The sequence below is a fragment of the Anticarsia gemmatalis genome, chromosome 7 (genome assembly GCF_050436995.1).
Source record: "Anticarsia gemmatalis isolate Benzon Research Colony breed Stoneville strain chromosome 7, ilAntGemm2 primary, whole genome shotgun sequence".
Classification (NCBI taxonomy): domain Eukaryota; kingdom Metazoa; phylum Arthropoda; class Insecta; order Lepidoptera; family Erebidae; genus Anticarsia; species Anticarsia gemmatalis.
In genome coordinates, this window is record NC_134751.1 from 2214052 (window position 1) to 2228424 (window position 14373).

The 14373-nt window shown below is 32.6% G+C and overlaps 1 protein-coding gene across 1 annotated transcript in view; it reads left to right on the forward strand.

The window, feature by feature from the left end:
- Positions 1-14373, forward strand: part of LOC142974117 (cholecystokinin receptor-like) — a 154609-nt gene that overhangs the window by 91194 nt on the left and 49042 nt on the right. Inside the window, exon 8 of the mRNA XM_076116271.1 lies at positions 5374-5445. Within this exon, the coding sequence (XP_075972386.1) occupies positions 5374-5445 (72 nt within the window). The remainder of the gene's footprint in view (positions 1-5373; positions 5446-14373) is intronic.

Consider the following 14373-nt stretch of genomic DNA (forward strand, 5'->3'; position numbering starts at 1 on the left):
ATAAGGATTCTTGTTTATTTTTAAAACTTTGTGTATTTGAATGAAATCGATACTGACCGCATGATTGGTAAACGATTTAAATAGCATTTGAAATCGGGCAAAGGTCGTATTAAAACCACAGCATCATTCAGCCAGCTATCTGAAAACTATTTATATGTATATGGATTAGACTAGAATGAAAAAATCCTGAAGTATTTCGAAGTAAAAAAATATATGATACGAAAGCGTAGCAAGAGTTTGTGATCGAAGTAGTATTGAAATACGTTTATAATTGCGATCAGTCATTAATTTAATTCGTGGTCAATTATTTTTTTGCGAAACATGTAAGTATACATATGAAAATTTGTCAAAGACTTCAACGCAAAAAAAATCTAAAATGTTTCACAAAATTGTCCTTTAGCGTTAAAAGGCGAGAAAAACTGTTGCGTAAAGAAGCCTACGCAGTGAAGAGAGGTAAAAACACTTACGAAATACCATTTATAGGGCGTCTGAACTAAAGCGAAATGTGGTAATCCAGCCTTTGTTTATACAAGTAATAATGGATATATCGAGAATTTCTTCATTTCAAAGAAAACGTTATATCATCAATCTCTCGTTATGTGTGTAACAGAGGACTGATGGTTTGGTTACACAATTTCTTAGAACATTGTGCTGAATTCGTGTACATTTAATTGTTGATATCCATATATATATGTGTGTGAATAATGTGTTGCTAGTTGTATACGTACATGTTTAAACATTTTATGTTTATGGATTGAAATAATATCGAATGTCACATGGAAATCGAGGCACCCGTATAATTCATCCCTGATGTGCTTTACTTTTTGCGGTATATTATAAATGTATAATATAATATAATGTAGGTGATAAGACAATCTTGAAAAATTTATTGTTAAAGCAAAACATAAAATTATCTTATCTATACTAATATTATAAAGCTGAAGAGTTTGTTTGTTTGTTTGTTTGAACGCGCTAATCTCGGAAAAATTATTTCAGTGTTAGATAGCCCATTTATCGAGGAAGGCTATAGGCTATATATCATCACGCTACAACCCATAGGAGCAGAGTACCAGTGAAAAATGTTACAAAAACGGGGAAAATTATGATTCTCTTATGTGACGCAAACGAAGTTGCGCGAGTCAGCTAGTTAATAATATAATTAAAGAATCTACGGCAATTACATTCTGTAGTCAACAATCTATGCCTAGTTTGAATTCCCGACAGATTCTTTTTGTAGGTCCAGTTGAAGTTTGAGTTGATCATTGTAAAAAAAAAGATTCAATAAAACTCCTCATAACTCAGTATCATATTTTACAAGTATTTTTTAAATAAAGTCAGAAACAACAAACAACGTATGCAACAAAACGATTGAAACATAATTTGAATCAATCACAAACTTTGCCTTACGACCTAATGGACCGGAGTTTCGCTTCAATAGAAAGTGATTACTTTATCAAGTTTGTATTCAGCCGGTCGGTGGCAGATTCCTCTAATTAACTCGCGGTCATTATGTTTTTCCCTGTTTTTATCTTGAATGTTAAGTAGTTGATAATTTAATTAGATTGTTGAAGTAATTATGAGTTTGTTTTATTTATTTATTTATTTGGGACATAAAACAGTTACAAGTTCAAACTTAACACTATAGTAATAATCATACCAATTAGTAATAATCAGTTTTCTGCGACCTTTTATTTTAAGTGCAGAAGTTATATTATAGAGGCGGTCATAGCCAGATGCGCTTACTTGTGGTAAACAATCAGTGGATTTAGCAACCCAAGACCGGACATTCTATTGATAGGTGGTCGCATAGCGATATTTGAACTGAACATCTTAGTCTTTCATAGGGCACGTAAAAAGTAGGTCCAGGTTTTTGACAATTCATAAGAAAGCATTCGTTATGCCATGTCAATTACTTACTGGCTTGAACAACTTTGACCGTACGATGAATGAATATATGAATAAAGCATTTTATTAAAAAGATAAAATGGTATTGTAAACTTGGTTAATGAAATTACTCAAAAAACTCTTAATACTTCTACTCTTTAGCTGTTAGTCGTAGCAAGTGTTCAAATATAAAGCAATTCAAACTGATTTTGGAACAACTGGATCTTAATATGCTCACAAATTTACTAGAAACTTTATCTAAATATTTTCACTTGTACTCCAAGTATTTGTTCATAAAAATGTAAAGTAAAATACTTTTACTTTAAAAACTTTTGTTTCGTCATATTCAAATAACGATGTACGTATAAAGCAAAGAATATAATGTTTAAGCCCTTTAAAGTCTAAGCCCTAAATAATACCTGCCTAATGACACACACTTAAGCCAGACAAAAAAAAATGTTAGATAACTTTTTCAAAAGGCGTCCAACTTTTTTGACAAATGAATAAAATAAAGCCTCTTTTGTTGGGACGAGACGAATAATTTAGGATAATATTTATGATTGATGTTTGCTAGAACAAAGTATTCGTTGAATAATGTACTTGACCTTTTGATTTCTCATATTAATTATTACATACATACAAGATAATATCACGCCTTTTTCCCACAGAGGTAGGCAGACAAACTTCCCTTACCTCAGTCACACCTTGTCCTACATATTGATTACTAGCTGACCCGCGCAACTTGGCTTGCGTCACATCTATACTAATATTATAAAGCTGAAGAGTTTGTTTGTTTGTTTGGTCGTAGCGTGATGATATATAGCCTATAGCCTTCCTCGATAAATGGGCTATCTAACACTGCAAGAATTTTCCAAATCGGACCAGTAGTTTCTGTGATTACCGCGTTCAAACAAACAAACTCTTCAGCTTTATAATATTAGTATAGAAGTATAGATTATTGTTAAAATAATAGACGCAGCGCTTGTCCACGACCGTTACTTAATGGTTAATCTGCTCATCAAGCTGCTGACCTCTCTATGCTGGTGACAGCTGGTTCTATACCCTTTTGTATTATTTTTGTTATCCGCTGACCATTTTTCAGGCCTGCTGGCTTTCTTCCGACACTCGAATTCGGTTTCAATTGTACGTTTTGTTTCCCAAGATGTTCGGAAATTGTACATTTAATTTTGCACACATCAACCTTGGTCGATACAATTAAATATTTTCTTCTTTAACACATTGGTTGCCAGCAACTCACCGAGTGAGTCCAGAAAACCTACTAAGTAGGTTTATTGGCAGCGAAAGTGTTAAGCTTCGTTTTCATTATGCTTATTTTGCGTGTTCGCAAGATTCTAAATGATTACATCGCATGATTGCGCAGTTGTAGGTATATTGAGCCACCTATTTCCTTTCACTCCTGGGAGCAAAATTTGAGTAAATTTATAACGCATAATCATTTCATATCAAACTGGAACGACCTATTTCAATTGGTTCTATGAGATTTACAACCTTTTTATGTAAGGTTCTGTGCATTGATCTAAATGACTTACATTTGATTACATTGCACTTTTAACTACCTAATGCTTAAAAACGTGAAAGGTGTGTTGGCATTTTTCAAAAATATCTGCCTTCTTCTGGTACTTACTGGTATGGTCTCCTTTGGCTTATAGGTATTGGTAAAATGCATTGTCTTATATATAAATAAACTCACAAAATTAAACAATGCATTGAAACAAGCCCATTTAAACGCTTTAAAATGTAAGTATCAATGTTTTCAAATTAAGATAATTTTATTCCCTTGTTTGGTGCCCGAGTTTCATTAGAACATTTCCGTTTGAACTTTACGACTGTTTATAAAACTTTTATATTTCCATAATTTTATTTAATGAGAGCCACATTTTTCACTTTTTTATCTTTTTGATTGGATATAAAAGTTCACACCAAGTTTTCACCAAGTCTTTGCAATTTAAATTGGATTACCGTTTTCGTAGAGATTGCAAGATGTTTCACAATTATTTTGGCTTATGTTACTTGATTCTTAGAAAATTTCAATTGCCGTGCAGTGAAAAAGTTATAGCATTTTAACCGACTTCAACAAGGAGGAGGCTTAACTTTTTATACATTTTATTCTTAAAAAATGTGTCATTTTGTATACATTGATGATGATCATGTTTGTTCAATGTTGGTGGTACCAATAAATTGTAATAATTCTTGAAAGCCGGTTTTTCTTTAAAAGATATTTTTTATACACCTGTTATATGAATCAATCTCGAAATCTAGTTATCCATTAAAACCACTTAGAGCCTATATCTAATATTCAATCGCTGTACTACACGAAATTAACGACTAATAAATACTTAGCACCTGATGTTGAGTACTCGTATAACCTAACCCTTTAGGGTCCTAGATCTAGTTACTTGGTATCCTGTATTGGGAAATCTATCAATAATTCCAAGATTGCCTAATAATCTAGAAACCGCGTTAATGCTAGAATATTGAAACATAGAGAGCAAGAATTAATTTGAACAAGATTAAACAGTAATGTATCAAGTAATATTTGTGGTTATTGCGGTTCGGTTATAAGGTTTTTCAAAAAAATTCTATGGTATTTTGAGTTCCGTTACAACGTTTTTAATTTATTTATCATACTTATATCTAAGATGTGTAACTATTCTAATTTAATAAGGTTTAAATTGACATTCATTTTGTTCCTTAATTTACATCTAGACTCTACGAGGTCGAATATGATAGCCATTTACATTCGCCGCACTTCAAACTAAATTAGTAACTGGGAGACTTCGCCGACAATTCTTAATAAAATATTCCAGGTATCATAAAAGCATCTAGACTTGAAATAATACTAATCAAATACGTACCTATATACGTAACACCTTGACGTAATATATTTTCCCCGAACATATATCTTCCATTACTGCATAATCAAATTCTTCACTTTCGTAAAGGAATGTAATAAAGTATTACCATTTCTTATATAAAGTTGCAAACTTTTTGTTATTACGAAATAATGAAGGCGACCTTGTTGTGACTTATGAATGTTTAAGATTCCGTCGAGCACTTTACGGTGCTTTTACTTCTGCAGGTTGTGAATGAGAAACTCTCGAGAATCGAGTGAGTTTCAGTGGTTGCGGAAAGCCCGTGTTTTGAGTTATTTATAGGTATTTTATATAACTTGTTAGTTTGTTTTAAATTATTTTGTTCTGTAAACAGCTGCACCGCAAATTATAATTCGTTTACGCTGTTTTAAAGCTATTGTTTGTATATGGTTATTATTTATCTACTTCTTTAATAAATTCCTCGTTTAATTTGAGATATTTTAGTTAACATAACGTTTCATAAGTTTACTGTCAAGCTCAATGTAATACAGGGCAAATGTATTTCCATAAACTGCGCAAATAATTTAATATAACTCTAGATTGCTGCTAAAAGTGTAGTCACTACATATTTGCTAATTACGTTTTATCTTTTCAGGTAATACGTATGCTCTTCGTCATAATACTGGAGTTCTTCGTGTGCTGGGCTCCACTACATGTTATAAATACGGTAAGTTTTATCCTTTTTTTAAACTAAACGTTGAAAGAATTGAGTATAAACACATATTATAATGTTTAACATCGAAACCACTCGTCGGGGGTATTATCTAGAAGTCTTCCATTTTACCAGCTTTAACTGAACAAGCATTTTTGTGTATTAATATCAAAAAGTTTATGAAACTATAAAATATTAAATGACATTATAGTGAAACTATTTTGATTGATAAATGATAAAGCCATATGTAAATTTTCACTTATACTATACTTTTTTATTTTCACTTAACTTCTTCATAACAGTTGGCAAATATTCATATTTGTATAACTACACTTTGCTACAATATCTAAGACCGGTGCGAAATATCAAATTTCCCCCGAGTTTGCACAAGGCTAAGTGATTATCAATAAGACGGAACGTCCACCTGTTCCCTGGGTCTCTGCCAATTGCCTATTCATTCCACTGCCCTTATTTCCCAGATGAATAAACCGAACAAATTCATAGATAATTGATATTACTGACGTTATTGAATATCGTTTTGTTATTATTGCATTTTTCCTTGTAAATTAAATGATATTTTTCTGTGCATCTGAAATTAGATTTAAAGTAGTTGTAGGGTAAAGATTAAGTACGTTTCAACTTATTATTAAATCAGATAAGCATGTCATTATCTTTTTGAATAACTTGAAGCTACAGCAACAAAAAAATAATTAATGCAACTGGATCCATACTACAGAATAATAGTACCACCTAACAGCAAAACAAAAAACTTTTGTCTATTTGATTCTTGCCTAAAAGTGTGCCTAAATTTTCGACATTTACAAACGCTTCATAAAATCAAATGGTCTTCGATTACTTTACTTATCATTCAAGAATGCAATCGAAAATAAATTTTGATTGCAAAAACAAACCAAGAACACTTATCTATTTTGTAGTCGAGTCGACAAAACCTTGTAAACTAGTATTGACAAATAGTCAGTATAGTATTTAACAACCATATTCCTGACACAAATTAGTATCATCTCTCAAGAGTACTTACAGTAATCTTCTAACAAACTATAGTTACAAGTTGAACTGAACATCTCGAGTCTCTGATTGGCTTTTAATGTGGTTCCTAACTTACTTACTATGTCAAATTCCCTTAAGCTAATTTAGAACTTGTGACAGTTAAGGTAATGTTATTGTTACTAATTATATTATTAATGCGAAAGTAATTATGCCTGCCTATAATATATGTTTAGTTTTAGTGGCCTAATTACGAAACCTGTACCTATTTAAGTAGAAAGATTAGTAGTCCGATCTTTCTTGAAACAAAATTTTATCAAAATAACTATAGCGATTTAGCAGTAAAGGCGTTATGTACAGAGAGACAGATTTTCGAATTTATAATTTTATTAAGTTTACTGTAGTGCAAAAAGAATGGCAGGGTTCCGAAAACCAATTCCAGGATAGAAATAAATTTTGGAGGAAGATTAGGAAGGCAGACCCCACTACCATATAGGATTCATAGCATGGAAGAAAGAGAGAGAGAGAGTAATAACAAGCAAAAACGTACGATTAGCAAAAAAGATTTAAAAAACAAAATAATAAATAAAACACCACGCCTCTAAAAACACTTGCTTGAGGATGTAGGAATTACTTTAACGTAGAATTCCGTGACAAGCGTCAGACTACACGCAGTGACCGCAGACTTTGGTACAAAATACGCCCACGTCTGTCAACTCAATCAAAACTAGCGAGCAACAAACCAAGTCAGACACACTATGATATCCATCACTTTCCCCCGGTTTCGGAGGTACATTTAGTAGTTGCTTATTTATTCAGTAGCGTTTAAACTCATATAAAAACGCTATTGAATATATAAACTACCGCTAAATGTAGTCAGAAGCCGCGCATTGCTTCTTTCTAGCAATTGAAAGTTTAATAATCGTTTCAATTTATGACTTTAGCGGAGTTTAGTCAGATCTAAAGAGCTATATTGATAATGAATTATAATAATAATGTCCTCCTAGCCGATATACGGCTACGGCGGTCAGTTTCATTGAAACTGGCCATCTGTGCAGGACTTTGTTTGTAGTGACCAAGTGTGTGCACAATACACAGGTACACTCTCTATTCCATCACTCTCATAGTCCGGTGGGACGGATAACCGACACGACCAGTGAGAGGTCAGGCGCAGGACCGACGGCTTTACGTGCTCTCCGAGGCACGGAGGTCTTCGACCTCAACTTCCTAACTCCGGGCAATCTCTAAGAAATTCTTAACAGAAAATCTCAGAAAAGACTTTTTCGACCGACCCAGGATTCGAACCCGAGACCTCACGCACCGCAGTCGCATATACTACCGACCGCGGAACAGAGGCAGTCAATGAATGAATGAATTATAACACAGTTGTTAAGGTTATTACTAGTTATAACTTCTCTATGCGATTTTGGTAGAAAAACATTGTCCTTTTCCTGGATATAATCAGTCATCATCAATTCAAATTTCATCCTGATAATATAATAGTTTATTGGAAACGGTTGGTCGTTTTGGCGTAGTGAGTGTAAGGTTTATAATATATACTAAGATTAATTTCTTCGAATAAATTAGATACGTAGTAATTTCATCTCAATCTCTATTTAAATTTATGATTATTGTCATTTTTACATTCTAATTTATAAAATCATTTTACAATGCAAACTCATTATCACATTCTATGAAATCAAAAATCACATCACAAAATAATTTGACAATCAAATTATTCAGTAATATCAAAATCAAAACGTATTTAATAGTTCATATTCATAATTGTATTGAATAAATTACAATACATAGAAATTGTATTGTATTTGTTATCATGTGGGTTTGCATGTCTGCGGAGTTGAACCTGTGACCTTACGTGTCACAGTCAACAGCCTGCACTAAGAACTAGAGATAAGGTCAAAATTCTCGAAACGCCTCTAAGTGACATACGGATTGCGTGAAACGTAAAGCGATTTAATTTAAATTTTTATTACTTTCAGACCGACTTAAGAAAATGCAGAGATTTTCAATTTGTTGAATGTATTCAAGGCGTTGTTGTTTTTATGTTTGCACAATAATCCCTTTCAGTCACGCTGAATTAAGCTTTTTTCAGGTACATTTATATTTAGTTTAGTCGATCCTGAAAATCCACAAAAATGACTTAAACGTGCTTGGTAACATCGCAATGAAGATAAACTGGATACTTGTTTGAAAGCTATTAAGTATTTTTTTGGGATCTATACAATCTTTCAAATGCTAAAACCGACCCCTGGATACAAAAAAATATGAAATTTTCATAAGCTGTCGCAATCAAAATGTCATTATTCTAATCAAGGTTTTAGCCAAACAGACTTCAAGGTCACCAACGCAATTTTAAATGCATCCTAAGCCTTATTTAAATCCCTATTCATGAAGAATACAAACCCAGACATCGCTTTATTTTTAACATAGTCTAATGAAACTAATATTTCAGCTTAAAGATTTTAAAAAACTTTAATGAATGGACGGCTTAAAACGTCAGCTTTGTTCCATCCTTTCTCCATTCATAAGAGCAGCTGTCAATTCAGAGGGAATATTTTAAAATGTTGATTGTAGAAAAATATAAAGAATGAAAATTGCAATGAATGGGAGATAGATTAAAGAGTTTTCGCTTTCAAAGCTCCTGTGAATACTAATGATACGAATTGTATTTATTGTAAATTGTAATACTAGTTCTGCTGTTATTCACAGTTGAATCAATTATTCAGTGATGTATGAACTCAATATTGTGAATAGGCTCAGTTGATCGTGAATTACAAATTGAATTGTGTAATTTAGATGATTTCAATCTTATCTTGCACTATCAAAGTTTGAAATGGTTTTGTATCTATGTAAGACACTCTATCAAAAAATACATTTAGGTTTTCTATTTTATTTTAATAAAGAAAGCATGAGTCTATTTGTAATGGGTAATTAGTCAAAGTATTGATTCAAGAAAGCTGTCGTTATTAGACGCTATTTTTCAAAAATATTTGTTGAAGAATGAGTTAGCTATCTCTTATACAAGCTATTAAAATGTCAGTCACAGGTGCAATTATCTACTAATATCAATTTTAATTGAACCATATTGTATGAATGAACATATATAATGAATATGTATCTGAACACCGCCTGTAGCTGGTGCGGCAGGAAATTTAATTGTTGCAAGTTTTCTAGTAGATAAAACGGACCGTAGAAATCGTGCTACAATATCTCTTAGAACATTTTAAATCTCAAATTTACGATTCTATTCGACTCGTTAGGACCGACCCGAGAGAATTGCGCTACAGAAAGGAAGCAAAATGATATATCAGAAATTACTTGTAGTTTATACGGGGTGTATTCACGCGAAGCCGTGCTCATGACATAGAGCAGCGATGGAGCTAACGATCCGAGTGCGAATCAATCACATTTTATCCATTGTTATTTAATGATGTGCCTGAACGCTAGCAATTTTATCGTAATAATATATATTATACAGAATTTATATATAAACAATACTATGTATTGATTACAGGTTCTATCTAAAATTAAATCCTTTTTTAGGATTCCTCGATACAAAGGCATAAAGCGAGAGATCAACGACAATATATGATGTGTAATTAGGAAATTGATTTTACTCTTTATTTTGGATATAAAGGGTTACTTAACAATCTTAGATATTAAACGTAAAGACGATATTTTCAAACTCTTAAAAAGTTTTATGATAAAGATTGAAACGAAGGCGGTTTACAAGAGATAATAAAATAAATTTCTACGAGTTTAATTTTAAAATGTAATCATGTCGTATAAGGAATCTGTTTGATGCGTTTTTTATCCCAATAAACCTGGATTGAATATGCATCTAATACTGTCTATTGAGAACTGAACCTTGTAGAAGGGTTCTAGGAAAACTTCATAAAGTTTCCTTTAAACGACCCCTTACAAAGGAAGCACTTTGAATCTATTGTAACCCTACAATACGCTTTCTAGTTCCAAGATATTTTATGATTGAAATGAGGATATATTAGTATGAGAAAAGTAATTGGAATTAGTAGTTCATTTATTATGTTAAATATTGCATTCTTCCGGGACTTTTTAAATAGCATTTGTGTGTCAATTCAATTATGACTTTTCCTATAGGCAATTATTACAATATATTTTTACTATTTATTAGAAATAGCGCCCGTGCTCGTGTTGCAATGGTTAAGTTCTTTTGGAGATCAAACGATCAACATTGACACGAAACAAATAAAATTAAATACTGAGATAAAAATAGTAGTCCTTTTGAAATCTTAGTGCGCTTTGTGCCAGTTGTTTGTGAGTATGTAAAGTTCAGAACCATAGAATCCTCATCTTATTACTGAAGAATGTAATCATGTAATAAATAAGCGTGCTTACTTTACTTTCTTTTACTGTGATGCTACTCGCTTTTAAACTTAAGTTACTTTCAAGTCTCATATTAAGTAAGATCTTCAACAACAATCTCTTAACACTTAAGGGAAAGCCGCACTACAGGACCTGCCATAAATCTGAAAAGTTAGAAGCGTAATAAATCTGTTAGCAAAGTAAGGGACAAATAACACCACACTAATGTTAACTTGTAAACGCTATACGTAATAGTGCTTTCTTGGGATAAACATGTATCAGAGGAGAAGTCTCAGAGATTTATTTTTACATTAGTTGTGTTTCAGACGTTTAAAAGCTATTTCAGTTTTTGATTCCATTAAGCTATTATCACTTTAATGTCGATATTAAATTACTAAAGATTACAAGATTGTAGTTTTGACTGATTGTATTGTGCAATGCTTTTTTATAAACTATTTTGTTATCCAAAAAGGTCAGTAATAAATATGAAATTTAAATCAATTATGTTATTACGTTGATAATAAACATCCTTAGTTCTTGTAAAGAGTAACTACCAAGCTACCTCTTCTAAAGAAATGTATGGGTAACAACAATCAGCATAACAACGTGAGTCAAAAAATGATCGACTAATTCCGTGCTACAACTACGTGTAGACAACATGCCCCGTTGTTTAAGTGCACATCACAATAAACATGTCTTGTACATGACAATAGTAGTTTTACGTCTTACACTGCACTAAAGAAACCCTAAAACTGGAAGACTAGTCACGTAACACTAAATCCTGACTTGTTATAATAAGCTAACGTGTTGCTAAGTGCAGCAAAAGTTAGGGTACTTTGACACAAGAAATAATAATAACCTTTTAAGCGGTATCGTAGTACCATGTTTTGATTGCCGTAAACATAATAACAAAACATAAATATATTCGTGAAAGACGTACGTAGTATCACGTAGAAACGTGATATCCTAAATGTAATTTAGCGTATAATTATGCTAGGAAACCAACATAAAGTACAGAAGTCGTTAGTATTGTACAAACAGAACTACGATATGTTAATTTAACGACCAACATTAGTGCTTCAACATCTGCATTATTTACTGGAACGTCCAAAAAACTTACTTAAGTACCTGTTAACTTAAGCTTAACAAACACTGTGCGGTTGCGGTACAGGGGCGGGTTGTAAAAAAAAGCACGGCGGGTGTAATTCCAAGTAGTTGTACATACAAAAACATACTTAAAGCAGGCGCGGCTCCCAAGCCGATAAGCCATTCTCATTGCTACAAAAAATGTAATTTCAGAATTTGTAGCAATCTTTTATTGCTAGGATGACTACATGGCATACAGAAAGCGATTTTCGATAGTCGGTACTTACGAAAATCGAAAGTTTGACATTTAAAATGTACTGCAAAAATTGTTACCACGGTGCCCGCTAGAGGCACTGATCAAATATTCATACAACATTTTTCGATAACTGCCCAGTTACTGATTGAGTCGACAATTGTAGAGAATCGCGCTACTGCTCTGTCAAAGTGGGTCCTAATTCAACCCGCGCCTCGTCTTGTGCAAAGATAGTAAACCGCGTGGCTCAAGCGTTGAATTACACGACCCGACCCGCTCTCTGTGTATCTCATGCTTAAGAAGCCACTTGGGTCACATTACCTTTCTTATTACATTAGCATAATAGGGAACATCGGGAAGGTTAAAAACTTCGAACAAGAGCGGAAGCGATCGCAAAAACTGACTCAATTATCATAAATCAATGTCTTCTGAGAGTCGATCTTTTTCTAGTAGCGAAGAAAAATTGAGTATAAAATGTAAAGTATTCTTTAAGTTATGGTTTGTTTTAGTACATTTTTTAGTTTAAGGAAAGAATTTCTATTAACGGATAGTTATTATTGGAATATTCCCTTACTAATTTAGTACGCTTTTAAAGGTTGCGCGTGAACTAAAAGTTACCTCTTTCACATTTGGTGATTCTTGCCCAGTAATCTATACTAATGTATACTAATATTATAAAGCTGAAGAGTTTGTTTGTTTGATTGTTTGTTTGTTTGTTTGAACGCGCTAATCTCAGAAACTACTGGTCCGATTAAAAAAAAGTGTTTCAGTGTTAGATAGCCCATTTATCGAGGAAGGCTATAGGCTATATATCATCACGCTACGGCCAATAGGAGCAGAGTAGGCAGTAAAAATGAAACAAAAACGGGGAAAATTTTGACCCATTCTATGTGGAGCAAGCTAAGTTGCGCGGGTCAGCTAGTGGGAAAATAATTTGGTTTAATCTATACTCAACAGACAAAGGGACACACAGTGCAACCACAATGAGAAACAATATATTAATGTATATGAATCAAAAACATTTATTATCCCATAGGAATTGAATCTACAACACAACATAACAAATGAGAAGAACGATCCCTAGTTGCATAAAAGTGAATACAAATTGTACGATTTCCATTCCATTAAGGAAAACGGTACAAACGTGAATCTCACATGAAAAGAGCATTTAGTTTATACGGGGTGTATTCACGCGAAGCCGTGCTCATGACATAGAGCAGCGATGGAGCTAACGATCCGAGTGCGAATCAATCACATTTTATCCATTGTTATTTAATGATGTGCCTGAACGCTAGCAATTTTATCGTAATAATATATATTATACAGAATTTATATATAAACAATACTATGTATTGATTACAGGTTCTATCTAAAATTAAATCCTTTTTTAGGATTCCTCGATACAAAGGCATAAAGCGAGAGATCAACGACAATATATGATGTGTAATTAGGAAATTGATTTTACTCTTTATTTTGGATATAAAGGGTTACTTAACAATCTTAGATATTAAACGTAAAGACGATATTTTCAAACTCTTAAAAAGTTTTATGATAAAGATTGAAACGAAGGCGGTTTACAAGAGATAATAAAATAAATTTCTACGAGTTTAATTTTAAAATGTAATCATGTCGTATAAGGAATCTGTTTGATGCGTTTTTTATCCCAATAAACCTGGATTGAATATGCATCTAATACTGTCTATTGAGAACTGAACCTTGTAGAAGGGTTCTAGGAAAACTTCATAAAGTTTCCTTTAAACGACCCCTTACAAAGGAAGCACTTTGAATCTATTGTAACCCTACAATACGCTTTCTAGTTCCAAGATATTTTATGATTGAAATGAGGATATATTAGTATGAGAAAAGTAATTGGAATTAGTAGTTCATTTATTATGTTAAATATTGCATTCTTCCGGGACTTTTTAAATAGCATTTGTGTGTCAATTCAATTATGACTTTTCCTATAGGCAATTATTACAATATATTTTTACTATTTATTAGAAATAGCGCCCGTGCTCGTGTTGCAATGGTTAAGTTCTTTTGGAGATCAAACGATCAACATTGACACGAAACAAATAAAATTAAATACTGAGATAAAAATAGTAGTCCTTTTGAAATCTTAGTGCGCTTTGTGCCAGTTGTTTGTGAGTATGTAAAGTTCAGAACCATAGAATCCTCATCTTATTACTGAAGAATGTAATCATGTAATAAATAAGCGTGCTTACTTTACTTTC